A 24,776-nucleotide genomic window follows, 5' to 3' on the forward strand; every position below is an offset into this window, starting at 1 on the left:
AAGGGCTCTCCCAGCTCTGACATTCTCTGTTCTAAGCTCTCTCCCAGCTCTGACATTCTCTGTTCTAAGCTCTCTCCCAGCTCTGACATCCTCTGTTCTAAGGTCTCTCCCAGCTCTGACATTCTCTGTTCTAAAGTCTTTCCCAGCTCTGACATTCTGGGTTCTCAGAGCCCTCCTAGCCCCGGCATTCTCTGCTTTTAGGGTTCTTCCCAGAGCTGACCATCTCTCAGCTCTGACATCCTGTGCACTCAGGGCCCTCTCAGCTCTGGTTTTCTGTGTCCTAAGGGCCCTTCCAAATACAAATGCTTTCGTGCCTCCTGGGGAACCGTGTCTTAGATGGGGTAGGGCTTCTGACTTTCTCTTCTTTCTCTCTCTCTTACAGGCCTAAGTGGACTGTGTAGCCCCCAGGCATGGACTACAGACCCTCTCCTAACTTCCAGCCTCATCTGGCTGCCTTTTGCTATGGGGGGTCTCAGACAGGGCCCCTAGGGGCGATCCCAGGGGGACCCACCAAGGGCAGAGAGGAGTTGTCTCCCACCGCCCGCCACCCCGTTGCTGTGTGCCAGCAGGAGAGCCTGTCCTTTGCTGAACTCCCAAGCCCCTTTGAGCTGGGCCCCTGGCCTCTGGAGGTCCCAGCCACTTCTCATGGGCTGCTGTGGCCGCTTCCTGTGGGGGCTCAGGACACCAGACTCCCTACCAGGAAGCCATCAGCCTTTGGAGATGATGCCCTCAGTGAGTTCCTCGGAGGACCCCGGAGTCCCCAGCATCCAGAACCCCAACGCCGCACCAGCCTCAGTTCTGAGAAGGAGAAATCTGCTTGTGAGTTCATTTCTTTCTCCAGTCTAGGAATGCTATCAGGGGAGCCGAGCAAATCCATTAGAGATGAGACAGAAAACCCATTTGGATAGTCTTTAACTGTTTCCAGAGTATATGCATTAGGTCATGCGATCCTTACAATAGCCCTATAAAGTAAACAGAGCAGGGATTATTATTTTTATTTTACATATGAAGAAACTGAGCCTCAGAGAAAGAAAGGGGTTTCCCCAAGGTCTCAAACACCCTGGTTTCTGGGTCCTCTGGCCTATTCTCTCTCTCTCTCTCTCTCTCTCTCTCCCTCTCTCTCTGTCTCTCTCTCTCTGTCGCTGTCTCTCTGTCTGTCTCTCTCTCTCTGTCTCTCTCATTCTCTGTCTCCTTCCCTCTCTCTCTCTCTGCATCTGTCTCTCATTCTCTCTTTTCTTCCCTTTCTCTCTCTTTCTCGCTGTCTCTCTCTCTGTCTCTCTGTCTCTGTCTCTGTCTCTGTCTCTCTGTCTCTCTCTCTCTCTGTGTCTCTCTCCCTCTCTCTCTCTGTCTCTCTCATTCTCTGTCTCCTTCCCTCTCTCTCTCTGCATCTGTCTCTCATTCTCTCTTTTCTTCCCTTTCTCTCTCTTTCTCGCTGTCTCTTTCTCTCCCTCTCTCTCTCTGTCTCTCTCTCTGTCTCTGTCTCTCTGTCTCTCTCTCTCTCTGTGTCTCTCTCCCTCTCTCTCTCTGTCTCTCTCATTCTCTGTCTCCTTCCCTCTCTCTCTCTGCATCTGTCTCTCATTCTCTCTTTTCTTCCCTTTCTCTCTCTTTCTCACTGTCTCTTTCCCTCTCTCTCTGTCTCTCTCTCTATGTCTCTGTCTCTCTCCCTCCTTCTCTGCCTCTAAGACTAGAAGTTAGAGAGGAGGGGTCAGCCTTCACTGGCAGAAGGAATCTTCTTGTCTGGGGGCTCCCTATGCCAGTGAAATCACCAGCACAATCACTATCCTCATCTCCATCATCGTCATTGATGTTCAGGCCTCAGATGCTATAAAAGTGGTAAGTCAGTTAACCTCAGTAGCCACTCTTCTGTCTTAGAACTGATACCCAGGAGGACCAGGTTCTGCTTTGCAACTGCAAAAGTTACAGTTTAAGTGATTTTCCCAGTGTGACCAGCCACTAAGAGTATGAGGTTGGACTGGAACCCAGGCCCTCCTGGATTTAAGGCCAACCTAGGGGCAGCTAGGGGGTGCAGTGGATGGAGTACTGGTCCTGGAGTTAGGAAATTGTTCAGTCATTTCAGTGGGATCTGAATCTTCCTGATCCCATTTGGGTTTTTCTTGGCAAAGATACTGGAGTAGCTTATCATTTCCTTCTCCAAATCACTTGACAGATGAGGAAACTGATATCAACAGGGTTAAATAACTTGCCCAGGATCACACAGTTAGCTATTAAGTGTCTAAAGCCAGATTGGAACTTACGATGGGTCTTTTTGACTCCATGCTTGGCACTAACACTTAAGTTAAACTAGCCTCAGACACTTACTAGTTGTGTGACCTTGGACAAGTCATTTGACTCCCTTGGCCTCAGTTTCCTCATCTGTAAAATGAGCTGGAGAAGGAAATGGCAAACCAATCCAGTATCTTTGCCAAGAAAACCCCAAATGGAGTCACAAAAAATTAGACACAACTGAAACGACCAAACAACTTTATTGACAGAACACATCCTACCTCCCCAACAACAACAACAAGGATAGATTTTCTATCTGGAGTCCATCAAAGATGAGAAAATGAGAAAAATGAGGTGAATAGTAGTCATAAAAAACAACAATAATAATAACAGGATGGAGTCCATACAATAATAATAATAACAGGATGGAGTCCTAATGATAATAATGATGATGATGATAACTTGGTGATAAATATCAGTGTTTCTATGGCACATCCTATTTCCAGGCCCTGTACTAAGCACTTTGCAAATGTCTCACTGATCTTTACAAAAATTCTTCAAGGTACATGCCATTATTATCTCCATTTTACAATTGGGGAAACTGAGGCAGAGGTTAAATGACATGCCCAGGGTCACACAGCTAGGTAGTGTCCAAGGCCAAATTTGAGCCTGGAACCTCCCATCTCTAGGCTTGGCTTTTAAACCATTGAGCCAACTAGCTGCATATTTTTGATGACAGAAAATTCTATCGTTTATAGGATTCTTGGTCTTTTCTTTGCAATAAGTTCAGATTGCACTTTATAGATGGGGATCAAAGCTTTGGGAGGGCAGTTACTCATGGGCTAGGGGGAGGTGTGTGAGTGGGCAGTCCTAGGTGCACTGCGGAGACGTCAAGGTGCCCAGATGCCCCTTCTGTGCCCAGTATTTTGGGGAATCTAAGCCCTGCGCTTTCCCACAGGGAGGAAGATGCGAGTGTATCAGAGGGAAGAGGCCGATGCTGTCTTCCCTGAGGTTGGGGCCGGGGATCCTCAGCCGCATCCTGCTCTGGAACTGCCACGGACCCTGGGAATGGCAGTGCCCTCCCAGGTGGGCACTAAAGAGCCAGAGAGGAGACGTTTCTCAGCATCAGAGTTGATGAATCGACTTCAGTCTGCCCAGAGAAAGGCCACTTTCTCCCTGCGCCTGGGCAAGGGCCTGACCAAGGACCGAGGAGGGGTCTGGGCTGCCAGGGAAGGTACCAACTTCAGATAATAGACCCAGCCCCTAGAAGGTTTTCAGCCAGTGAATACCTTAAAGATAATTCTGTCCAACTCTACCATTGTACAAATTGGGAAAACCGAGGCCCAGAGATGTTAAGAAAGTATTTATTCAAGATCATAGAAATCATAGAATCACAGGCTTGGAATTGGAAGGGATCTTAGCAGTCATTAAATCCAACCTCCTTCTGTTTACAGATAAACTGAGGCAAAGAGTAAGTGACTTGGCCAATGCCACATAGTAAATGTCTCAGATAAAATTCAAACCCAGAGGACACTGGGCACAGGGGAACCAAACTAGGGAATCCTTGTCACTGCTTAGGGGGGACTCCTGACTCCAGCCCAGTGAGCCACATTGCTCAGATAGGAAGGAATACTGCCTAGTCTAATAGGACCTGGGTTCAAATATTGCCTTTGATGTTTCCCTTGTCCTTTCTTTGGCTCATTTTCTTTTTCAGTAAAATGAAGGAATTGAATTTAGTGGCTTGTGAGGTCCTTTCCAGCTTGAAACCTCTGGTCCCAAGTCACTTTGCCCTTCTTTTCCTTAGTTTCCTTACTTTTAAGATGAGGGGGGTGGGCTAGATGGCTTTTGGGGATCCCACTAGCTCTAGGGTATTAGAGCAAACCATGTTGTGGCCATCATTAGCATCCCTCATGGGTCCTGGGCACTGTGTCCTGCTGCCTGTTAGGAAAGAGTTAAAGTTGGTCCCTTACACTGCCCAATGCCTCCTGTGACCCCCCCAAGTTCCCTGGAGATCAGACACCCTGAATTGGCAGTAAAAACACCGGAGTCCCCTTGCTCTATGAAGGAGGAATGAGAGAAAATTCCCTGGGACCATTTCTCAGCCTTGCTGGCTTTGGTTTGGGGTAGATGGAACATAAGCATCCCTAAGATCAAAGCAAAATGCAAGGTGGGCACTGGTGCCATTCCTGAGTCTCACCCAATACAGGGAGAACCCCTGAGAAGGAACAGAGCTGCTTGGAGACAAGGGTGGATGACCTCGTGCCCCCAGCCCCAAGTGGTCCTGGTGAGAGAGATGGCTGCTGGCCCGGTACCAGGTAACTTCCCCTCTGGATGTCTGGACCTCCCAGGCAGCACCAAAGGCTGGGCAGGAAGAGGGTAGGTAACTTGGTGTTCCCATTTCCCCCAGGCCTGACCCAGTGGAGGAAGCAGCCCCCAAAGCTTGGATACCTCATGAGCGGCGCCAGTCACGTTTCCTCCTTAATTGTAAGTTGAGGAACTACTGTCCCTGAACTGGCCAGGGCAAGAGAGGAAGAGACAGAGCCAGGGCCAGAAAGGAGGAGGAGATCTAGAGAAGTAGAGGGAGACCCAAGAACAAGAAACAACGTAATCTGGACAGAGACCTTAGAACCTAGAATGTCAGAGCTGGGACAGAACTTAGAACATAGAGTGTCAGAATTGGGAGAGACCTTGGGACAGAAAATATCTGAACTTGGAGGACCCTTAAAATAGGGAAAATCAGAGCTTGATGGGGCCTTAGAACAGAGAATGTCAGAGCTGGGACACAGCTTAGAACAGAGAATGTCAGAGCTGGAAGAGACCTTAGAATGTCAGAGCTGGGAGAGATCTTAGAACAGAGAATGTCAGAGCTGGGAGAGACCTTAGAACAGAGAATGTCAGAGCTGGGAGAGACCTTAGAACAGAGAATGTCAGAGCTGGGAGAGACCTTAGAACAGAGAATGTCAGAGCTGGGAGAGACCTTAGAACAGAGAATGTCAGAGCTGGGAGAGACCTTAGAACAGAGAATGTCAGAGCTGGGAGAGACCTTAGAACATGGAATGTCAGAGCTGGGAGAGACCTTAGAACCCAGAATGTCAGAGCTGGGAGGACTCTTAGAACAGAGAATGTCAGAGCTGGGAGAGATCTTAGAACAGAGAATGTCAGAGCTGGGAGAGACCTTAGAACCCAGAATGTCAGAGCTGGGAGGACTCTTAGAACAGAGAATGTCAGAGCTGGGAGAGATCTTAGAACAGAGAATGTCAGAGCTAGGAGAGACCTTAGAACAGAGAATGTCAGAGCTGGGTCAGAGCTTAGAACAGAGAATGTCAGAGCTGGGAGAGACCTTAGAACAGAGAATGTCAGAGCTGGGACAGAGCTTAGAACATAGAATGTCAGAGTTTGGGGAGGGGTGCTTAGAAGAGAGAATGTCAGAGCTGGGACAGAACTTAAAACCTAGAGTGTCAGAATTGGGAGAGACCTTGGGACAAATATCAGAACTTGGAGAGTCCTTAAAATAGGGAAAACCAAAGCTTGAGGGGGCCTAAGAACACAGAACTTGGAGGGTCTATAGAATAGGGAAAATCAGAGCTGAGAGGGACATTAGAACACAGAATGTTAGAACATGGAGCCTTAGAACTGGGAGAAGAACCTTAGAAACCATTTGGCTGGGAAAGGAAGCTGTTGGATCTTCAAGGTCAGGGTGCTGAGGGTGAGCAGGGTGAGCTGTGAGGACTAAGGCTGCCCTCCTCTTCCCCAGCTATACTGTATCAGGAGTACAGCGATGTGGCCAGTGATCGGGAGTTGCAGAGGCAGAAACACGAGGAGGATGCCTTGGTGGAGGAGGCAGAGGGGGAGGAGGAAGGGCCTGGCCCACCTCGGGCCAACCTGTCTCCGAGCAGCTCTTTCCGTGCCCAGCGCTCAGCCCGTGGCTCCACCTTCTCCCTGTGGCAGGACATCCCAGACGTGCGGAGCAGTGGCCTCTTGGCCATCATTGGCCTTCAGGAATGCAAGCTACAAGAGGTGCTGGGGGCCCAGGAGCCTTGGGATGCATAGAGATGACTCAAGAGCCTTGTGCAAACCAGGGCCCTGGGGGAAATGGATCCAAATCTAGTGTAGACCTCAGGGGTGCCCGTCTTGGGTAGAATTCTTCAGGGAACCCTGGGAAAGAGGTTGGTGGAGGGCTTCCATGCTCAACTGGATTGCAGTGGGGGCTGTACTGAACTTACTCACGCTGTCCTCAACCCAGAGAAGCTGATCCAGGGCTCCTGAGGAGCTCAGGGAGAAATGAAACTGCTCATGCCTGTTCTCCTCCCCATCCTTTCAAGGCCAGGTTTGAGCTGATCACATCAGAGGCCTCCTACATCCACAGCCTCTCTGTGGCTGTGGGCCACTTCATGGGCTCCACGGAGCTGGCTGAGTGTCTGGGGGCGCAAGAAAAGCAATGGCTATTCTCCAAGCTGCCAGAGGTCAAGGCCACCAGCGAGAGGTGAGGTGGGGCCTGGGGCTGCCCTGAGAGTTTTAGGGTATGGCATAAAGGTCAAAATATGGGGTTTAGAGTTAGAGGCTTTTGGGGTTTGAATCTTGGCTCTGCTACTGACTAGAGGCAGTGTATATCACTTTTATTCTCTGGCCTCTGGCAAATGTGAGGCTTGGATTAGGCCTCTGCTATCTCTGATACTCTGGGTTCTAAGGACCCTCCCAACTCTAATATTCTGTATTCTGAGTTCCTTCCCAGATCTGACATTGTGTTCTAAAGACTCTCCAATTTCTGATATTCTCTGTTCTAAGCTCCCTCCCAGCTCTGACATTCCCTGTTCTAAGGTCTCTCCCAGCTCTGGCATTCTCTGTTCTAAGGTTCTTCCAGTTCTGACATTCTCTGTTCTAAGGTCTCTCCCAGCTCTGACATTCTCTGTTCTAAGGTCTCTCCCAGCTCTGACATTCTCTGTTCTAAGGTCTCTCCCAGCTCTGACATTCTGTGTTCTAAGATCCCCCCAGGTCTGACATTCTGTGTTCTAAGGTCTCTCCCAGCTCTGACATTCTCTGTTCTAAGGTCTCTCTCAGTTCTGACATTCTGTGTTCTAAGATCCCCCCAGGTCTGACATTCTGTGTTCTAAGGTCTCTCCCAGCTCTGACATTCTGTGTTCTAAGGTCTCTCCCAGCTCTGACATTCTGTGTTCTAAGCTCTCTCCCAGCCCTGACATTCTGTGTTCTAAGCTCTCTTCCAGCCCTGACAGTCTCTGTTCTAGGTCTCTCCCAGCTCTGACATTCTCTGTTCTAAGGTCTCTCCTAGCTCTGACATTCTCTGTTCTAAGCTCTCTCCCAGCTCTGACATTCTCTGTTCTAAGCTCTCTCCAAGCTCTGACAGTCTGTGTTCTAAGCTCTCTCCCAGCCCTGACATTCTGTGTTCTAAGCTCTCTTCCAGCCCTGACAGTCTCTGTTCTAGGTCTCTCCCAGCTCTGACATTCTCTGTTCTAAGCTCTCTCCCAGCTCTGACATTCTGTGTTCTAAGGACTCTCCCAGCTCTGACATTCTCTGTTCTAAGGTCTCTCTCAGTTCTGACATTCTGTGTTCTAAGATCCCCCCAGGTCTGACATTCTGTGTTCTAAGGTCTCTCCCAGCTCTGACATTCTGTGTTCTAAGGTCTCTCCCAGCTCTGACATTCTGTGTTCTAAGCTCTCTCCCAGCCCTGACATTCTGTGTTCTAAGCTCTCTTCCAGCCCTGACAGTCTCTGTTCTAGGTCTCTCCCAGCTCTGACATTCTCTGTTCTAAGGTCTCTCCTAGCTCTGACATTCTCTGTTCTAAGCTCTCTCCCAGCTCTGACATTCTCTGTTCTAAGCTCTCTCCCAGCTCTGACAGTCTGTGTTCTAAGCTCTCTCCCAGCCCTGACATTCTGTGTTCTAAGCTCTCTTCCAGCCCTGACAGTCTCTGTTCTAGGTCTCTCCCAGCTCTGACAGTCTCTGTTCTAGGTCTCTCCCAGCTCTGACATTCTCTGTTCTAAGGTCTCTCCCAGCTCTGACATTCTCTGTTCTAAGCTCTCTCCCAGCTCTGACATTCTGTGTTCTAAGGACTCTCCCAGCTCTGACATTCTGTGTTCTAAGTCCTATTTCACCTCTAAAATGGGACCCCATGTTCCCATGGTTGGGCTTTTCTGTCTTTTAGGAATTGGCAAAACTCCTCCTAGGGCACATTTGTGAGTCCAGAGGCTCCCGCTTACCTCTGCTTTCTCTTGCCTCCAGAATTATCCCTAAGTCAGATCTTTGGGCTCAGAAGACAAGGTCTTTGGGGTAGGGAATAGGGAGCTGTTAAAAGCAGAAATGAGGCCAACATCTTCCCCTGGAATGGGGTCCTTCTCTTCCCCAGGAAGCCAGGACCCAGCCAATTGTGTCCTCAGTCCATTCTATGCCACTCCCCACCTTGTACCCACTAAATTTTCTCCTGCCCTCTTGCCCCATCGCCATGACACTCCACAGGTTTCTGTTAGAGCTGGAGCAGCGACTAGAGGAGGACATACTTCGCTTTTGTGTGTGTGACATCGTCCTGCGCCACTGCCCGGCCTTCCGGCGTGTCTACCTGCCTTATGTCACAAATCAAGCCTACCAAGAGCGCACCTACCAGCGACTGCTGTAAGTGCCAGCGGATGGGGATGGGCACCGGGAGCTGGGTACAGGGGATATGATGGGTGATTTGACCTTTATGGTAGGTGGGCATAGAGACTGGTGGGTAGAGATTGGCCCAGAACCAGAGGGCACAGGGCTTTCTCTTTGTCTCCCTTACTGTGGACCCATGCAAAATACATCCCATTCTGGGGCTCAGGGAGGCGATAGTATCTAGCCTGAGAGCCTGGGTGGGAGGAGAATATAGGGATCACCAGCAGGTGATTAGCAATAATTAATAATAATGATGTAGTGAGAGTTGGCTGGCAGAGGACAGGCCAATCTTTGAAGCATGTGCAGATGGCAGCACAGCGTAGAATTCTATATTCAGAGTCAGCAAGTCCCGAGGTCAAATCCCACCTTGGCAGCTGGTTGCTTTGTGCTCCCAAGAGTCACTTTGCCCCGTAGTGCCTCGGTTGCCCCATTTTTAAACCGAGAGGGTTATACTTAATGACTTCTAAGGTTCACTTCCAATCCAGGATCCCAGGGACGGATATTTCCCATCTAGCTTTAGCCCAAGCCAACATGGGCAAGCTTGAGGGAACCTATTTCTGGCCATGTGTGATTGGTGGTGCTCTTGCTATTGACAGTGATGACGAAAAGTTGTCTAATTGTGGAGCTGGGATTGTTGATGGTCACAGCTCAAGGGTGGTTTACTGGAGTGATAGTGGCCGCCATAATAACCGTAGCTAACATTTATTTAGCACCTACTATATGCCAGGCGCATGGTAAGCATTTTACAAATATTCTTTCATTGGATCCTCCCAACAAGTCTTCTGGGTAGGTGCTATTTTTATCCTCCTTTTATAGATGAGATAACTGAGGAAAACAGAAGTTAAGTGACTTGTCCAGGGTCACACAGCTAGGTAGTGTCTGAGGCTGGAATGGAACTTGGCCTGGAACTCTATGTAATGCACCACGGGGCTTTAGCATCCCTTGTAGCAGGATGGGCAGCCCCTGAGAGCAACGAGAGGAAGTTCCAGGGAGTATGGTCCTTCATAGAGAAGTCCTGGCTATAGACTCTGGACTGGCCCTCAGAGCCCCCTTAATGCTCTTAATTGTATGTCTCCTTATATTGAAGCATTCACTTTGAAGTGAGAATGTTTGAAGCTAGCTGGGGTCACCTGGACAGGATTATATTCTGGAATCCTCATTCACCAAAAGCCAGGAAGGAAGGAGACAGAGGTGGCAGCCCTCTCTGGCCTCAAGGTGACTCTGACTAGGTAGAAGATCAGCTGGCCGCCAGCTTGAAGCAACCCCACTTCCCTCTCCCCAAAGGGAAAGGAAAAAAGGGACAAGACATTGGAAGACTTCTCACTGAGCTTTCGCATGTTGCCTTGGACTGAAACCAGGGAAGGATTATATATAGTACCTGCTTCCCCATTTTGCAGATGAGAAAACTGAGGCAGGCAGAGATTAAATGACTTGCCCAAGGGTCACACAGTAAGTGTCTGAGGTGGGATTTGAATTCAGGTCTTCCTGACTCCAAGTTGGGGATTTGATTATCCCAAAAGCAAGTGTGAAGCTCCAAGTTAGGAGACCAGATTGGCTTCTGTCACTTGGTGCTCTGTGACTCTGGGGTCTTCTTTAAGCTTTCTGATTGTCAGTCTTTTCCTCTGTAAAGAGAGGATGGGGCACCTGACTTACCTCCCTCCCAGGACTGCCAGAGACAGGGTTCTGTAAATAGTGAATCCCTAAATGAAGGTGAGCTTGAGCTCTCACTTAGAAGTACAAGATGTGTCCCTGCCCTCAAAGGGCTCCTAGTCTAGTGAGTCAAAGAAGACATAAACACGAATAAATGAGCATTTATTGGGTTGTGTGTCAAGCACTGTGCTGGGCACTGGGATACAAAGAATCTAGAGGATTCCTGCCCTCAGGGAGCTTATATTTTAATAGTAGGAGACTGGGTTTCTAGTCTAGGCTCTGCTGTGTGACCATATCTAGGGGAGGATGTCCAGGAAAGGGAGTTTCTGCCTGGGGAAGCCCAGGGATGCGAGTAGAAGCATAGGGAAGCCTATTGCCATCCCCTTGCCAGAGCTGGAAAAGATTGGGGTGGGGGAAGCTCTTACAGAATCGCAGCAGCCCAAGACGTCTGGGGTGGTTGGATATGATGCATAGCCTTCGGTCAAGCTGGATATGATCCTCTGGGCAAGTCCTCCCTCCCTCCCTTGCCAAACAAGCTTAGCCCCAGGGCAGAGTTCCAAGAGGAACTTGCCCAGAGAGGGAAGCTCAGGCCCTGGTCCAGGTGGGCTTGTTCCAGGCTGGGAGGTGGGGGCAGCAGCAGGGTGGAGAGGAAGATGTTCCAAGATGGCCAGGATGGATGGAGGTGAATATGGGAAACATCATTCACAAAGGCTGGATGTCCTAAAGACCAACTAGTTGGTGTAGATGTTCAGAGGAGGAGGAGGAGACCACTGTGGTTGGCGGTGGTCAAGGAAGGCTTCCACCTCCTGGTAGATCTTGAGTTGGGGTTTGAAAGAGGGGCAGGATTTGTTGAGCTCTCTCCTATAGAGAGGATGTAGGGAGGTACTAAAGGTGGCGAGTTCCCTGTCTTTGGAATTCTTCAACCAGGCAATGGCTGATCTGTTTGTTGGGGATGTCATAAGGGGAATCCCTGGCCATGTATGGGTTGGATGAGGTGGTCTCTTAGGTCTCTTCTATCTCTGATTCTGTGAGAGTATGAGTGGGGGTTAGGGAGTCTGTGATTAGTTCCCTATCCTTTCTGCTTTCCAGACTGAAGAACCCCAAGTTTCCTAGTATTCTGTCCCGGTTGGAAGAGGCCCCCATTTGCCAGCGCCTGCCTCTTACATCCTTCCTCATCCTGCCCTTCCAGAGAATCACCCGCCTGAAGATGCTAGTGGAGGTATCTGGACCAGGACTGAGTTCTTAGTGTTCTTTTCTTCCTTAAAGTGTCCCTCTCTGAGGCAGCTAGGTAGCAGAGTGGATAGAACATTGGGCATGGAGTCGGGAGGACTTGGGCTCAAATCTGGCCTCAGATACTTTCTAGCTATGTGACTCTGGGCAAGTCACTTAACCCCAATTGCCTAGCCCTTGTCACTCCGCTATCTTAGAACTGATACTAAGAGAAGATAAAGGTTTTAAAAATTATATTTGGGGCAACTAGGTGGCTCAGTGTACTGAGAGTCAGGTCTGGATATAGGAGGTCCTGGGTTCAAGTACATCAGATACTTCCTAGCTGTGTGCTCCTGGTCAAGTCACTTGACCTCTGTTGCCTAGCCTTTACTGCTCTTCTGTCTTGGAACTGATACTTAGTATGGTCTCTAAGACAGAAGGTAAGGGTGAAAAAAATGGCATCCCTCTCTGTCTAGAATGTGTAGCATCCACCCTCCCCCTGACCAATAGAGTGTCAGCTCTCCAAGGGCAGGGGCTCATTCCTGTTTGCCTTTATATTCCCAGCCCCTGACTTAGGGCCCACCACAGAGTGGGCCTGTGGGTTGGGGATTGGATCAGGCAGGGACCAAGCTGAGGACCAGGTTTAGCAAGGATGGAGATAACGCCACGGGGCATCCTGGGGGACGAGAGAGGCCAACACTGGTCCCAGCATCTAACCCCTAGTCTGGGAGGCCCCAGTCCCATTCCCAAGAGCTATTGTGGATTTCTCTAGGAAGTTAGCTATTGGGGAGGAGATGGGGACATCCGGGCAGTGATGCTTGTCCAAATAACTTTCCCACTGCTTACAGAATATACTGAAGAGGACTGGACAAGGCTCACGGGGTGAGGACATGGCCACCAAGGCCTTTAATGAACTCAAGAAGGTGAGCGAGCGGGCCCAATACCCATTCCCATCTCCATGGTTCCCATGGTCCTCCTCACTGGCACCTCCCTTGACTTGACTTGGACTTTCCCAAAGGGATTAATTTCTATCTCTGAATTTGGTCCAGATAGGGGTGAGGTGCCCATCCAGGACCACGCAGCAAGTCAAAGCTTAGCCAAAAAAACAAAAACCGGGGGAAGCTGGGTATCTCAGTGGATTGAGAGCCAGGGCCAGAGACAGGAGGTCCTGGGTTCAAATGTGACCTCAGACACTTCCTAGCTATGTGACCCTGGGCAAGTCACTTAACCCCCATTGCCTAGTCCTGACTACTCTTTTGCCTTGGAACCAATACACAGTATTGATTCTAAGATGGAAGGTAAGGGTTAAAAAAACAAACAAACAAAACCAAACACCCTGAGGTCCTGACTTCCCAGGGAAGACTCCTGGCAGATGGAGTCTAGGCTCTAGCTAAGTTCCCCCTACTCAGGGATTTCGGTCTTGACTGAGCTGATACCCCAAGCCACAAAATGACCACAGTGACCAAAGGAAGTCTCAGCTGAAAAGAACTTTAGAATAGAGAGTGTGAGAGCTGGGAGAGATCTTAGAACAGAGAATGTTAGAGCTGGGAGAGAGCTTAGAACAGAGAATGTCAGAGCTGGGAGAGACCTTAGAACAGAGAATGTCAGAGCTGGGAGAGACCTTAGAACAGAGAATGTCAGAGCTGGGAGAGACCTTAGAACAGAGAATGTCAGAGCTGGGAGAGTCCTTAGAACACAGAATGTCAGAGCTGGGAGAGATCTTAGAACAGAGAATGTCAGAGCTGGGAGGGATCTTAGAACAGAGAATGTCAGAGCTGGGAGGGATCTTAGAACAGAGAATGTCAGAGCTGGGAGAGACCTTAGAACAGAGAATGTCAGAGCTAGGAGAGATCTTAGAACACAGAATGTCAGAGCTGGGAGGGATCTTAGAACACAGAATGTCAGAGCTGGGAGAGACCTTAGAACAGAGAATGTCAGAGCTTGGAGGGATCTTAGAACAGAGAATGTCAGAGCTGGGAGGGATCTTAGAACAGAGAATGTCAGAGCTGGGGGAGACCTTAGAACACAGAATGTCAGAATGGGAGGGACCTTAGAACAGAGAATGTCAGAGCTGGGAGAGACCTTAGAACAGAGAATGTCAGAGCTGGGAGAGATCTTAGAACAGAGAATGTCAGAGCTAGGAGAGAGCTTAGAACACAGAATGTCAGAGCTGGGAGAGACCTTAGAATAGAGAATGTCAGAGCTGGGAGAGACCTTAGAACAGGGAATGTCAGAGTCAGAAGAAGGACCAGAGCCCAGGTCTCCTGACTCCCAATGCAACTTTCTCCCACCCCACAAAACTCTGGTCAAAATAGCCTTTTATTCTGGGTTCTGTTTCATGTTCTTCCTCTGAAGGGAAAGAGGGCCAGTGGTCAGTGTCCTGCCGCCTCTGAGCTCTGGGTTTTCCCCTCTCCAAACAGCACCCAGCTTAGCCCTAGACTCCTGGGCCCTTCACTCCTGGGGGCCACATATGAAGGGGGCAGCTGGGGCTGGGGCCAGGCTCTAGAGGGCAGAGGCTCCTGGAAGGTGACCTCTCCCTTGGCCCCCTGCCCTCCCCAGCTGGTCCAGGAGTGCAATGCAAGTGTGCAGTCGATGAAGAGAACAGAGGAACTCATCCATCTTAACAAGAAGATTCATTTTGAGAGTAAGGTGAGGTCCTTTAGGGGAGAGTCCAGAGACCCCAGAGTGACTCGGGGTGGGGACTGGGGGAGATCAGGGAACCCTGTTTTCCCAAGGGGATCCCAAAGCCCCTCAGACAGCCTCCTACCTTCATGTTATGGGAAACTGGCTCCAATCCTGGATGGACCACTTCTTAGCTATGGGCAGTTCTGCAAGCCTCAGTTTGCTCATGTGAAAAATGGGGATCACGATACCAACACTATTTCCATTCTGGGATGGTAACTATAATGGCCCATTTAAAACCTGGTTCCTCAGTGCTTTAGAGACATGAATCATTCTTCTGATGCCCACTCCCCCTCCTCAGATATTCCCACTGATCTCCCAGTCCCGATGGCTAGTGAGGCACGGGGAGCTGGTAGAGCTGGCACCCTCCACGATGCCTGCTGCCTCTGCCACCAAGCCCAAACTCTCCAGCAAAGCCATCTACCTGCACGCCTTCAATGACTGCCTGTTGTTCTCTCGGAGGAAGGAGTGAGTATTTTAAAGTTTTATTTTAAAGTTAAACTTTAAAATTTAAGTAAAAAAATAAAACATTTAAAAAATAAAAATTTTAAATTAAAAAAATTTAAAGTTGGACACCTACTCCATCACTCAATTAGCTAACCAGCAAAACTTGCCTGGACTCAGGCCACCAGGGGAACAGGGACACCTGTAATTAACCTTTGGCCCAAGCTGGGCCCTGGGAGGACAGAAAGGGAAGTTGAGGCAGGATTCCTGTCCTCTGGAGTTCCCCAGGCTCCTTAAGGAGATGCTACCCACATCTTGGAGGCAGAGAATTCAGCTGAAATGGGTGGAACTGCTTTTCCTCTGTGCTGTCTGGGTGCAGACCTTTCAAGGCCTTCCAGGTCTAAATCTCAAGTACCATTGATGGGATGCAGGAATTCCAAAGAGGGAGGGAACAGCAGGGCTCGTGAGTTTCCTGGCACCAGAGAGGGGACTTGGGCTGAGCTGGCGCTTGAAGGCAGTCCAGGTAGGGCTTGAATAAAGGGAGAAGATCTCATGTGATCCTGAGGAAGCCCTGTCCTTTCTGTTCCTCTGGTGTCTGGTCTGTAAAACGGAGGTGGGCTATCTGGTGCAGAGCTGGAGAGGGCCCCCAGGACCAGCTGATTCAGCCTCCTCGTTTTTCAGAGAATCAGAGGTCCAGTTTGGGGGCTGGAGTGAGGCTTCTCCCATCTTGGAGGGGTTTAGAGTTGGATCCGAGGCTGATCTGGCTCTTCTCTGGCTCTTCTCTGGCTCCTGCAGGATGGGGAAGTTTGCTGTCTTTCTTTATGCCCGGATGCCCGAGATCCAGGTGAAGGACCTGAGCTTGAAGCCCCAAGGAATCCCAGGCCAGGTCTTTCTCCTCCAGTTCCTTCAAAAGTGCCAGCCCAAGAACCAGCTCCTTCTGAGGGCTCAGACAGAGTGAGTGCCCTCTCCTGAGGCCCATTCTCTGGCTGCCCACTTTTCCCTCTTTGAGGCTGGGGCGACTGGCCTGGAGCTTAGGGCTGACCTAGCGAAGGAGGAGGCACAGGTTGGTTGTCCCATCCAGGTGAACTCTGGCTTCAGCTGGACAGTTGCCATCCAAGGCCAGAAACAAGTTGTCCGAGGAATCCTCTGACTCTTCTCTTACCCGGGCATCCAAGAGGGCTCTTGTGGCATGTGTGTGTTCCCGCTTTGTGAATCTATCTTCCAAGATCCTCAGGGGGCAGAGGGTAGCCTGGGCTCACACTGTGGGAGGGGATGGTCCTGGGAGCTGCAAAGTGTAAGCCTTAGCTTCTGAGCCCCAGGACAGGCAGGGTGGCCAGACTTTGGGGAGACGGTCCCTTGGGCAGCTGCTGGGCCTCTGCTGTCCCCCCAGAAGTGAGAAGCGGCGATGGATCTCAGCCATGTGCCCTTCCAGCTCCCAGGAGGACAAAGATGCCATCAATGAGAATGAAGGTACTGCTTCTGGAGCCCTCTCCATGCCCATACTTGTGTTAGAGCCCCAGAACCTAGAAGCTTATAAGAGCTCATTCCTAGGGGCAGCTAGTGGATAGGCTTCTAGACCTGGAGTTGGGAGGTCCTAGGTTCAAAACTGGCCTCAAATACTTCCTAACGTGTCCTTGGGCAAGTCACTTAACCCCAGTTGTTTAGTCTTTACTGTTCTTCTGCCTTGGAACCAATATTTAGCATGGATTCTAAGGCAGAAGATAAGAGTTCTAAAACAATAATAAGAGGGGGAGGGATTGGATCAGTAGATTTGGGAATGATGTGCATAGATCTGGTCATTGAGCTGGAGGGGATGGAGGAGATTTCCACCAGAGAGAGCAGAGAAAGAAGGCAGGGGAAGAAGGCTCAGGAACCACCAACCTCAGTGGGCAGGAAAAGAAAGAAGCTGGAGTAAGGAACAGAGGAGTGGAAGCCATGTCTAGGCCCGTCCCCTCCTGCCCTGACCCTGCCTCTGTCCCTTTGCTTTGAACCCCTCTCTCCCCGATGTTGCTCACTTGCAGACATCCCCCAAGTGCAGTGCATCAAAGCCTACAAAGCCCTGGAACCAGATGAGCTGACCCTGGAGAAGGCCGACATCCTGGCTGTGAAGACCAGGACCAGTGATGGTGAGAGCTGCAGAAACCCCTGAGCCCTGCTGTGGAGCTGGTGGGAGGGCATTTCTGGGGAGGTTATACAAACCATGATCTTATGGGAATCTTATGCTGATGTGGTGACACGCCTTCATATACCTGGGACAGGAGACGTCCGGTAAGCTATAACTGGAGAGAATTAGATTAGGGAAGAGGAAAGGTCTCCTATGACGGGATCTCGGGATTCTGGGACATCGGTGGTGATCATGCATTTTTGGTGTTATTGCTCAGTCACTTCAGTCACATCCCACTCTTTATGATCCCATGTAGGCTTTCCTTGGCAGAGATCCTGGAGTGGTTGGCCATTTCCTTCTCTGGCTCATTTGACAGAGGAGGAAATGGAGGAAAATGGGACTAAGTGACTCTCCCAGGTCACCCAGCTAGGAAGTGTTGGAGGATGGGTTTGAAATCCCATAGTAGTCTTCCTGACTCCGGGGTTAGCGCTCCAGGTACTGTGCCACCTTGCTGCTCCAGTGTAGCTTTCAAAACAGGATAAAATTCAGGATTGACCAACATCACTACAAAGCCCCTAGTAAATCTGACTCCTACAACTACAGTTTAAAATCATCTCTAATGGGACTGGGTGAGGCATCATCCTTCCTGCAGACAAGGGGAGAGAAAAGATGATCCCCCCTCCCCCATCTTTCCTCTATCAAGCTTCTGCTAGCTACTTGTTCCTTAACCTTTTCAGGGCAGATTTGTAGAGAAAGGAGTCCATAGAATGTCAGAACCAGGAGACACAGAACACAGGATGTCAGAGCTCAGAGGAATCTTAGAACACAGATTGTTAGCTGGGAGGGGACCTTAGAACCCAGAATATCAGAGCTGGGAGAGATCTTAGAACAGAATGTCAGAGCTGGGAAAGATCTTAGAACAGAGAATGTCAGAGCTGGGAGAGACCTTAGAACAGAGAATGTCAGAGCTGGGAGAGATCTTAGAACAGAATGTCAGAGCTGGGAGAAAGCTTAGAACAGAGAATGTCAGAGCTGGGAGAGACCTTAGAACAGAGAATGTCAGAGCTGGGAGAGACCTTAGAACAGAGAATGTCAGAGCTGGGAGAGAGCTTAGAACCCAGAATGTCAGAGCTGAGAGAGACCTTAGAACCCAGAATGTCAGAGCTGGGAGAGACCTTAGAACAGAGAATGTCAGAGCTGGGAGAGACCTTAGAACCCAGAATGTCAGAGCTGGGAGAGACCTTAGAACAGAGGATGTCAGAGCTGGGAGAGAGCTTAGAACAGAGACTGTCAGAGCTGGGAGAGACCTTAGAACAGGGAATGTCAGAGCTGGGAGAGACCTTAGAACAGAGAATGTCAGAGCTGGGAGAAAGCTTAGAACAGAGAATGTCAGAGCTGGGAGAAAGCTTAGAACAGAGAATGTCAGAGCTGGGAGAGAGCTTAGAATAGAGAATGTCAGAGCTGGGAGAGACCTTAGAACAGAGAATGTCAGAGCTGGGAGAGACCTTAGAACAGAGGATGTCAGAGCTGGGAGAAACCTTAGAACCCAGAATGTCAGAGCTGGGAGAGACCTTAGAACAGAGGATGTCAGAGTTGGGAGAAAGCTTAGAACAGAGAATGTCAGAGCTGGGAGAGACCTTAGAACAGAGAATGTCAGAGCTGGGAGAAAGCTTAGAACAGAGAATGTCAGAGCTGGGAGAGACCTTAGAACAGAGAATGTCAGAGCTGGGAGAGACCTTAGAACAGAGGATGTCAGAGCTGGGAGAGACCTTAGAACAGAGGATGTCAGAGCTGGGAGAGATCTTAGAACCCAGAATGTCAGAGCTGGGAGAGACCTTAGAACCCAGAATGTCAGAGCTGGGAGGGACCTTAGAACCCAGAATGTCAGAGCTGGGAGAGACTTTAGAACAAAGAATGTCAGAGCTGGGAGAGAGCTTAGAACAAAGGATGTCGGAGCTGGGAGAGACCTTAGAACAGAGAATGTCAGAGCTGGGAAAGAACTTAGAACTTGGAATGTCAGTGCTGGGATAAGTCTTAGGAGCTGGAATGTTAGAGCTGGGAGAACTCTTAGAACACAGACTATCAGAGCTGGGAGGGGGTCTTAGGATGTCAGAGTTGGGAAGGGCCTGAGACAATCTCATTCACCCTATTCATTTCATAGTTGAAGGAACTCAGGGAATAGAGGGAGTTTGCTTAAGGTCCCATATTAGGAAATGGTAAGATTCAAATCCAAGTCTCATGGCTCCAACACCCTTTCCACTATTAGCAGGCTCTTCCCCCCAGTGTTAGGAGCTTTTCCAGGCCCATACAGCCCAGATGCCAGCTAAGGGAGGGTCCCTGGTTCTTGTGCCTGCAGGGTGGCTGGAGGGAATCCGTTTGGCAGATGGCGAGAGGGGCTGGGTGCCCCAGGCCTATGTGGATGAGATCACCAGCCGTAGTGCCCGTCTTCGAAACATCCGGGAGACTAGGAGGATTGAGAGTGCCACCAACAAGCTACAGGGAATTGCTGCGTGATGGAGTAGGGAGTGGGAGCTCCCCGAAGGCTGTGACTTTTAACCCTCCATCCCACCCCACTGGCCTCTGTGCTTTAGACACTGCCCTCCCCTTGGCCTCTCCTGGAGTTGTTCCCTGGTGGCTCTGAGACAGGACACCCACCCTGGCCTGGAGGAGCTTGCCTGGCTGGCACATATGAGAGGGCAGATGATTGGACGGGAGTGCCCTCTAGCTCCTTTAGCCTTAACTTCCTCCAGGATGCCTGGGATGGAGAGAGCGATGGCAAGTCTGTTAGTCTCTCCTGGGGTTGGGGAGGGGAGGCTTGAAGTGAGCTTAGGGAGCTTGGACACTGACCGGTGAACCCTCTGGGTCTCTCAGCCCTAATTTTGCTCCTTTGGGGCAAACTGCTTTAGTGACTAAGGTGGGGAAGGACATGGCTGGAACCTGCTGAATGGATTCTTCTTCCTTGACAACCCAGTCTGAGCTGGGCATTCTGTAGCATTAAATGACCTGCCTTTGATTACTTGGGCTCCTTGCCCTGACTGAGGAGAGAGGGCTCGATGATATCTTGGAAAATCTCAGGCCTGGGGGACCTGTCCTGGGGGAACCCCTCTTTCTGGAGCACTCTTTATTTTATTTTTTAAACTCATACTTACAGAAGGGCAAGGGGTAGGCTGTCAAGGTTAAGTGACTTGTCCAGGGTCACACAGCTAGGAAATGTCTGGATACAAATTTGAACTCAGAACCTTCTGACTCTAGTCCTGGTGCTCTACTCAGGGTGCTGTCTAGCTACCTGGAGCACCCTTTCTTGATTGGTGAAATGAGGTCAGGCAAAAGCCAAAGCATCATAACACAGAAAACATGGAAGTGACCTTTTATTAAAACTAGACTATCAGCTGAATGTGAGAGCTGAAAGAAAACATTTGAGCACTGAATGTCAGAACAGAACAAGATGGTAGAACATCCAGTATTGGAGCTGGAAAACACTTGGGATCACAGACTTCAAGCTGGAAGGGACATCAGAGGTCCTAAGGTCTAACCTACTCATTTTACAGATGGACAAACTGAGACATAAGGAAGTTAAAACACTCACCTCCAAGTCACACAGATAGTAAATATCTGAGAAGCTTCTGAACCCAGTTCTGGACTCCAGGACCGATGTCCATGGCTGATCCTCAACACTGAGAGTGAGGAGAAATCTTAGAGCATTGAACGTCAGAATAAGAAGAGAACTTAGCCCATTGAATACGAGAGTTGGAAGGGGTTTTCGAGATAGTCTCATTTGGTCCCCTCCCTTTACAGATGTGGAAACACTCAGAACAGAAAAGTGACTTGGTATAATGGAAAGATCACCATTTGGAATGAAAAGATGCGAGTTCTAATCTCAGATCTTTTATTTCTGCCCTGTGTGTCCTTAGGCAAATCACTTCACCTTGGACCTCAGTCTCCTCAACTGTAAAGTGGGAATACTGCCTAACCAGGGAATTGTTGGGAAGACCAAACAAAATAATACATGTAAATAAAGCATCTTAAACTGGAAGGACATTGATAAGCTGGAGAGGGTCCAGAGGGGGACAAAGGCCTTTGGGCTTCTGACATGTGGATGGGTTGAAGAATCTGGAGGTGCTAAGCCTGAAGAAAAGAAAACTGGAGTGTTGGGTGTTGGAGAGTGTCTAATAGTTGTCTTGGTTCTAGGGAGGTGGTTAATAGTTGTTTGGGTACTGGGAGGTGTCTAATAATTGTCTTGGGTTTGGGGAGGTGGTTAATAGTTGTCCTTGGGTGTAGGGAGATGTCTAATAGTTTGTCTTGGGTGTTGGGAGATGTCAGTTATCCTTGGTTGTAGGGAGGTGGTTAATAGTTTTGTCTTTGAGTGTTGGGAGGTGTTAAAGGACTTGTCCAGGGTCACACATAGAATTTGTCTCTGAGATCAGATTTGAACTCCAGACTCATCGGTCTATCCACTGTACCACCTAACTGCCTTGGAAGAGATGTTCTTTACCATCCTTTCCAGTTCTAAATTTTATGATTCTTTGGTGCCAGGAGAGTTGTCAGGTAGATGGTGGGTGACTTGACCAAGTCGTAAAAAAGAAGGGAAGCTTCCTTCTTCTTCTTTTTTTTTTTTTAAATAAAGGGTTGGTTGGTTCGTCTCACTGGTTAGGATGGAGTACCAGTGGAGAAGTTGAGAGGACCAAGTGATCAGGGAAATCAAGGTCAACCCTGTTGATGGAGGGATGATGGCAGCATCTCTCCCTTCCTCTGGTGAACTGGAGCAGGGGTTTGAGATACCCTCCAGAGAGAAAGAAAGATGACTTTCCCTCTCTCCTTTCTTAAGGGATATCTGACAGACTAAATCCCTTGAGTTGCTCAGAGAGCAAAAGCCAAGAAGAAGAGATGTCAGTTCCCGTCAGCAACTTCTGAGGAAGGTTTTTACTCCATCTTCCTCAATGGGGAACATGTGGTCGATCTAGCCTGGTCTTGCCACAGAAAGGGACCAGACTCAAGCTTTGAGCCCCGGCCCCAATTGCCCAGCACCCTTCTTGTTGTAGAGGTAGGCCAAACCCCAATCTGACTTAGAACTGAGGATTTATTGAGGGGATGGGGCAATATAAGGCTGAAGGAGAATGGGAGGAGGATGCTCTGATCAAGAGGCTGGTGCCCGAGCCCACACACTCCTCAGCCCCTTTCCCAACTGACTGTTCTCCTTATGATCTCTAAGCTACTATAGCCTAAAACTAAATCTTAAAGCAGTTCAGGGAAGGCAAGGAGAGACCAAGAAGAATCAGGAGGGCTGGACTTGGAGTTTTTGAGAGAGAGTCCAAGCCAATATTTCCTCTGGGTCTGTGAATCTTAGAACAGTAGAATGGATTTCTTTGGAGAATAGTTTCAAGAATTAAAGGCAGGAAATCTGGGTCTTCTCTCATGCCTTTAGGGCTCCCTTCAGCCACTCAGAACTGAACTGATCCGCTTTCACCCAAGGGCTCTTCAGAAAGTCCCCTCCCCAGCCAACAGTTCTCTCCCATAATCCCTTGCTATCCAAACTGTCACTCCAGCTCCTGTCCATCAAACTTAGGATTCCAAAGCCTTCCTTGCCAATCCCAACAAACGTAATGCAGCCAATCTGTGTCAGAAGCCCAGTTTTTATGTCTCTAAAATTAATCTCCATACTTCATACCACAATGCTTCAAGTGTGATGAGTTCCATTTTACAGGTAAAGAAAATGAGGTTCAAATAGGACACACGATTTGCTCAAAGTCACACAGCTAGTAAACAGTTATAGGGAAGTCAGGATTTGAATCCTAGTCTTCTTGGCTTCAAGTCCAAAGACTTTTTTCTCCAATAAGTTACCCTTCTAAACTTTAAGAATCCTCTCGGGGTAAGTGGGTCATCTAAGGCACTGCCAAGACCCTTAAGGTATTGTTATTCAGTTGTTTTTCAGTAGTGTCTGACTCATGACCTCCTTTTGGGTTTTCTTAGTAGGGATATTTAAGTGGTTTGCCATTTTTCCAGTTCCTTTGACAGACAAGGAAACTGAGGCAAACAAAGTTAGCTGAATTGCCCAGGGTCACACAGCAAGTAAGTGTCTGAAGCTAGATTATAACTCAAGAAGATGAGTCTTCCTGACTCTAGGGTTGATGCTCTATCGACTGCGCCTTTGAGCTGCCCCCCATCAATCCACTCCTCCAGTATCTTTGCCAAAAAAACTCTAAATCAAGTCATGAAGAGTTGGACACAATTGAAGCAACTCAACAACAAAAGTTGGAGTAGTGGATAGAGCTTTGAACTTGGAGTCAGGAAGAACTGAGTTCAAATCCTGTCTCATATATTTACTGGCTGCTTTGACACATATTGGTCCCTCTTGGCTGAAGTTTTCTTCTCAGTAAAATGAAGAAAATAATAGCACTAATAGCACCTAACTCCTGGGATGTAATTATAATAAGATTATATGCAAAGTATTTTTAAATCATAAGACAATAAATAAATGTTAACTATAAGTAATATTATATATTATCTAGGAAATTCCAGCCTTTGTCTTTCATCTGAACCAGAGTATGGTGCAGACAGACCATGAGATAGCATTATATTCTTATTATAACAACTAGCATTCCTGTAAGCTTTAAGGCTTACAAATCATTTTACAAACCTTATGGGAATTTGAGTCTCATAACAATCCCATGAGGTTGGTGCCATTATTATGGCCCTTGGAGAGTCCCAAGATCCTTGATTCTGAGCTGGAAGGGACCCTAGAGGTCAAGGAGACATTGGAATATTACGTATATATTCGAATGATCTATAATATCTAAAATAATATAAAGATTCCAAAATCTAGAAGCCAAGGCAAACCAAGGAGACATTGGAATATTATATATATATTCAAATTATCTGTTATATAAAAATAATATAAATATTCCAATATCTAGAAGCCAAGGCAAACCAAGGAGACATTGGATTATTACACATATATTCAAATTATCTATAATATCTAAAATAATATAAATATTCCAATATCTAGAAGCCAAGGTAAACCAAGGAGACACTGGATTATTACATGTATATTCAAATTATCTATAATATCTAAAATAATATAAATATTCCAATATCTAGAAGCCAAGGCAAACCAAGGAGACATTGGATTACTACACGTATATTCAAATTATCTATAATATCTAAAATAATATAAATATTCCAATATCTAGAAGCCAAGGAAACCAAGGAGACACTGGATTATTACATGTATATTCAAATTATCTATAATATCTAAAATAATATAAATATTCCAATATCTAGAAGCCAAGGCAAACCAATGAGACATTGGAATATTATATATATATATTCAAATTATCTGTAATATAAAAATAATATAAATATTCCAATATCTAGAAGCCAAGGAAACCAAGGAGACCCTGGATTATTACGTGTATATTCAAATTATCTATAATATCTAAAATAATATAAATATTCCAATATCTAGAAGCCAAGGCAAACCAAGGAGACATTGGATTATTACACGTATATTCAAATTATCTGTAATATAAAAATAATATAAATATTCCAATATCTAGAAGCCAAGGAAACCAAGGAGACACTGGAATATTATGCATATATTAGAATTATATATAATATCTAAGAAAATAGAAATATTCCAAAATCTAGAAGTCAAAGTAAGCCAGGTAGCTTTAATTAAGTGCTGACTATGCTATAGGAACTGGGCTAAGCCAAAAAGAATGATCAAGCCTGTCTTCAAGAAGCTTACATTCCAGCTGGGGAAGACAAAACCTAAAAGTCAAATGGGGAGGGGGACCTGAGTTCAAGTGTAATCTCAGACACT

At 48.0% G+C, this 24,776-nt stretch overlaps 1 protein-coding gene across 2 annotated transcripts in view; it reads left to right on the forward strand.

The window, feature by feature from the left end:
- The window catches only part of ARHGEF19 (Rho guanine nucleotide exchange factor 19), a 29,421-nt gene extending 8,431 nt beyond the window's left edge, over window positions 1–20,990 (forward strand). For both annotated transcript variants that reach the window (XM_007491654.2, XM_001377077.3), the window contains exons 2-16: window positions 383–819; window positions 3,182–3,457; window positions 4,430–4,538; window positions 4,631–4,707; window positions 5,978–6,240; window positions 6,546–6,706; window positions 8,692–8,844; window positions 11,608–11,737; window positions 12,576–12,650; window positions 14,287–14,376; window positions 14,711–14,877; window positions 15,649–15,807; window positions 16,244–16,323; window positions 16,875–16,979; window positions 19,314–20,990. In XM_007491654.2, coding sequence (XP_007491716.2) covers window positions 411–819; window positions 3,182–3,457; window positions 4,430–4,538; window positions 4,631–4,707; window positions 5,978–6,240; window positions 6,546–6,706; window positions 8,692–8,844; window positions 11,608–11,737; window positions 12,576–12,650; window positions 14,287–14,376; window positions 14,711–14,877; window positions 15,649–15,807; window positions 16,244–16,323; window positions 16,875–16,979; window positions 19,314–19,471 — 2,412 coding nt within the window. In that variant the 5' untranslated portion in view covers window positions 383–410 and the 3' untranslated portion in view covers window positions 19,472–20,990. The remainder of the gene's footprint in view (window positions 1–382; window positions 820–3,181; window positions 3,458–4,429; window positions 4,539–4,630; window positions 4,708–5,977; window positions 6,241–6,545; window positions 6,707–8,691; window positions 8,845–11,607; window positions 11,738–12,575; window positions 12,651–14,286; window positions 14,377–14,710; window positions 14,878–15,648; window positions 15,808–16,243; window positions 16,324–16,874; window positions 16,980–19,313) is intronic.
- The last annotated feature ends 3,786 nt before the right edge of the window (window positions 20,991–24,776 follow it).

Source organism: Monodelphis domestica, chromosome 4 (genome assembly GCF_027887165.1).
Source record: "Monodelphis domestica isolate mMonDom1 chromosome 4, mMonDom1.pri, whole genome shotgun sequence".
In the NCBI taxonomy this organism is placed as follows: Eukaryota; Metazoa; Chordata; class Mammalia; order Didelphimorphia; family Didelphidae; genus Monodelphis; species Monodelphis domestica.